At 26.7% G+C, this 3721-nt stretch overlaps 2 protein-coding genes across 3 annotated transcripts in view; one reads left to right on the forward strand and one right to left on the reverse strand.

Moving 5' to 3' along the window:
* The first annotated feature begins 647 nt into the window (after positions 1–647).
* Positions 648–2804, forward strand: LOC102674038 (neuralized-like protein 2). The gene is made up of 3 exons (XM_006617784.2): positions 648–1457; positions 1597–1917; positions 2007–2804. Exons 1-3 carry the CDS (start codon positions 1094–1096, stop codon positions 2123–2125), a joined length of 804 nt encoding a protein of 267 aa, XP_006617847.1. The 5' UTR covers positions 648–1093; the 3' UTR covers positions 2126–2804.
* LOC102673814 (neuronal acetylcholine receptor subunit alpha-6-like) overlaps positions 2480–3721 on the reverse strand; it is a 3137-nt gene continuing 1895 nt past the window's right edge. For both annotated transcript variants that reach the window (XM_006617783.2, XM_006617782.2), the window contains exons 6-7: positions 3465–3624; positions 2480–3337 (exon numbers count right to left, since the gene is read on the reverse strand). In XM_006617783.2, the coding sequence (XP_006617846.1) occupies positions 2973–3337; positions 3465–3624 (525 nt within the window). In that variant the 3' untranslated portion in view covers positions 2480–2972. The remainder of the gene's footprint in view (positions 3338–3464; positions 3625–3721) is intronic.

The following is a 3721-nucleotide window of genomic DNA, read 5'->3' on the forward strand; positions in this document are numbered from 1 at the left end:
ATATTTTATTTTATATATTATGAAATTAAAAGATAAAAAAAATTTTTTATTTGCATAATTATTTGCATACAATTTAATAACTTTCTTTTTCATAAATTGTTCAATCGATATTCAATATCGATTTACATAAATTTAAATATATAAAATGTATAATTTAAAATAAATAATTTCTTATTCATTTTTTATGTTTTATTTATATTATCGCAGTTTTCAAATTTCATATAAATTTTAGAAATAAATTTTTTATAAAATTTTAAATAAAAATATTTTAATTAATTTTCTTCTAAAATTATCAATTATTTCGAATATAGTCAAAATTTATTTATCTTGCAATGTGACGTAAAATAAATAAATCGACCAATGTTACTTTTTAAAATTATAGTTTAAATTAAAAATTATTTTTTACATTAAATAAATAATATTTTAGAAAAAATTGTAACAATTTGATTCTTTTATATTGAATTTAAAATCATATTTTTCAAATATAATTCATATTTGATTGTTCAATTCATATATTTATACATATATCTTTTTTTCTCTCTTATTACAATTCAATTTGAAATAGATAATTATATTGTTTGATAACAAAGTATTTTAATTATTATTTACCTATATACATTACTGTCATACATATATCCAATCAGCTGTTTCTGTTTCGGTTCTCATAGTAGTTATCCTATCCGTCAGTTCGTCGCCAGTCTTGTGTCTATCTTTATTTTCTCTTGGAAATCAATTTCAGTATAAAATTTCGACAACGAATTATTAGTTATGGCAACGAATTTTAATTAATATATATAACGATAGTGTTGAAACATAAACTATCAAAAAATAGTTTAATAATGTATTGGAAGGATGGACGTCTAACCTCACTTTTCAGCCGCTAGATTCCTCGGACAATCATGTGAATTATCGAAAGCATTCCAATGTATCATTTAAATCGATCATATTTCTCTTCTGCGAAATATCGGAGCGCCTTAAATTATTCTTTTTCCTTTCTCAATGAGGTTTCTCGTAAAATCAAAGTGCAATATCCTCGAAAACTCATAGTACCGGTGCTCCGAATCAACTTTTTAGCTAATTATAATATAGTACGATGACTGAGAAATCTAGAAAAATAGTAACCAGATTTCACCCTACTCACGGGGAAAATATTATGTTACGCGAAGATAACACAGTGGCGTATCGCACTGCCAGTTTTGCAAATTCTCTGGCTTTCAGTGAAAAACCATTACAACCAGGTGAAATATTCTTGGTAGAAATTGAAAAGACTGAAAGAGGATGGAGTGGACATATGAGATTGGGACTGACTCTGATAGATCCTGCATCTGTGAATAATAGTCTACCAGAATTTGCTATGCCTAATCTCGCTAAACTTGGAAATACATGGATATTTGCCATTACAAAAAGTCTATATGGATTATGGGATGGTTTTGATAGTTATGCTCAAAGAATCTATGGTAATCTTAGTTGTATACGGTTTTAAGCATTGTTAATTAAGTTAATTAATTTTATATTTAAAAAATTTATGATAATTTTACTTTATTTTACAGTTTTAAACATTATTAATTAAGTTTTTGTATATGTATTCTCTTTAAGGTGAAATCCCATCTGAAGAAAAAAAATTGATCACAGATGGAGTAAATGTGCAAACTTCTCGTGGAGTTATTCCATTTAATGCTCTCAGACCAAACACAATTGATTCTTCTCAATATATATTACCCACAGATGCTGGTAGTCGTATTGGAATTATGTATGTGCCACAAGCTGGTTCTGACAAGGCAGAAATGCATTTCATAATTAATGGTGAAGACCAAGGTGTATGTGAAAAAGACATACCATATAAAGCAGGACCTTTACGCGCTGTAGTAGATGTATATGGTACCACAAAACAAGTTAGGATAGTTCAACTATATGGTGGTATGTTATTTTTCCTTCTTACAAGTACAATATTTTTCTAAATATTTTGTTTCTTTTTTTTTTTTGCTAATAATTATATGTTTCAGCAGTATCTACCCTACAAAGTGCCTGTCGTGATGCTATACTACAGTATACTAAAAGAAATGCAGTTGATTCACTTCCACTTCCAAGGGTTCTAAAAGATTATCTATTATATCAATCACAATGAAATTTACATCATTCCATCTTGTCTCTTGATCGTAACTTTGTATAGGCATTTTAGTATTCGCATAATTTCTTCAACCATTTCAATTTTTCTACAATTTTCAACGTATTTATCGCGTATAAATCGTTCTTTCAATTATTCTAATTACAATACTTTAGAGAAGATAAATGTAAGCCTAAAGCGAATTTAGAATTATTTTCACTCTTCCAGTTAGCTGTTCTTTCATTTTTTTCAATATGTATATTTCATCGTGTATGTAGCATATGTAATTCACGTGAATGTTAAATCGTATCATGTACATAATGTAAGAAGTTGTTGACGAAACACCGAGTAAATTCTGATAAGCAAAAGATCACGTTTTTTTTTTTATTCTTGCATTTAGCATTTATTAGTAATTACAATTTTTACAAGTTTAAAAACTCTATTGTTCGCTAAAATTACTCGCACATTTCATGCCGCATCATAAATCGTATATGAAGTTTCATCTAAAATAAGTTTCACGCAGAATTATTGATGTATATCATATCGTTCTTTTTTTATTGTTATAACTCATGTAACAAAGATAATAATAAGATAAACTTGATCGCACTGTTAACAAATGCAAAAATAGATCCGATTGACGTATTCAATTAAATACGACATGTTTTTCCAAAATAAATGTATTTATAAGAAAAAAAAAAAAAAAGAAGAATCAAAATTTTTTCTTAAAACACCCAAACTATTTTATCTTTTTATACATCATATATAAATTCATGATTAAATTATTTGATGAATATTTAATTTTTCCTTCTCCTTTTTTTTTTCTAATATAAATTTTCTAAATTAAGATACATAAGTTAAATTTCATAAATTAACTTTTAAAACTTTCATATTTGTTTCTTGGTATAAAAATAATTAGCATAATTATGTAAGCGAATGAGATACATAAGAAAGCGCTCCATCCGATTAAAATGGACGTGTATCTCCATGTATACTGTTTCCTATCCAGAGATACCAAACTTGTGTTATCATCCTCGTTCATTTCGATTCTTGCCGATACTTTTGAATCCAGAATAGTAATTAAAAACACTTGTCCTACTTTGCTTTTTAAAACAGATTCAGTGATGGAGGATATCCATGTTGGAGCGTCAGCGTGTAATTCTTGTAGGTATCGCAAGATGCTTGTCAATATAAGCGAGAATGCGGCTAGAGCAAGAGATTTCTCATAAAACAACACTAAAAAAAAAGAAAATAATATTTAATAATAATAATTCAAGATAACGCAAAATATTTTCATCCCAAATTTTTATTTTCATATTAATTCGAATTTAATTAATAATAATCGTAAAAATTAAAGCATTACTCAAGTTTGGTATTTGAATTCCATTGAAAGGAATTCTCCATTGCACATCTAACAAGCAAAATAGATGCAGAATAAAATTCAGATTTGCTATAATCATACGCTCCGTGGAACTTGGTTCTAACCATAATGTCATCAATGTCATAGTCATTAATACTGTAATTTAAATGTGACATAATCTTTTTTTTTTTACTCCATCCACTTATCATAATATATGTATTTTTTTTTTTTTTTTTTTTTTTTTTTTTTTTTTTTTTTTT

The sequence above is a fragment of the Apis dorsata genome, unplaced genomic scaffold (assembly GCF_000469605.1).
Source record: "Apis dorsata unplaced genomic scaffold, Apis dorsata 1.3 scaffold_326, whole genome shotgun sequence".
In the NCBI taxonomy this organism is placed as follows: domain Eukaryota; kingdom Metazoa; phylum Arthropoda; class Insecta; order Hymenoptera; family Apidae; genus Apis; species Apis dorsata.

Coding starts and splice junctions, on each gene's coding strand:
- LOC102674038 (XM_006617784.2), top strand. CDS start 1,094: ATGACTGAGAAATCTAGAAAAATAGTAACCAGATTTCACCCTACTCAC. Junction 1,458..1,596: donor TTATGCTCAAAGAATCTATG/GTAATCTTAGTT, acceptor ATTCTCTTTAAG/GTGAAATCCCATCTGAAGAA. Junction 1,918..2,006: donor GATAGTTCAACTATATGGTG/GTATGTTATTTT, acceptor ATGTTTCAGCAG/TATCTACCCTACAAAGTGCC.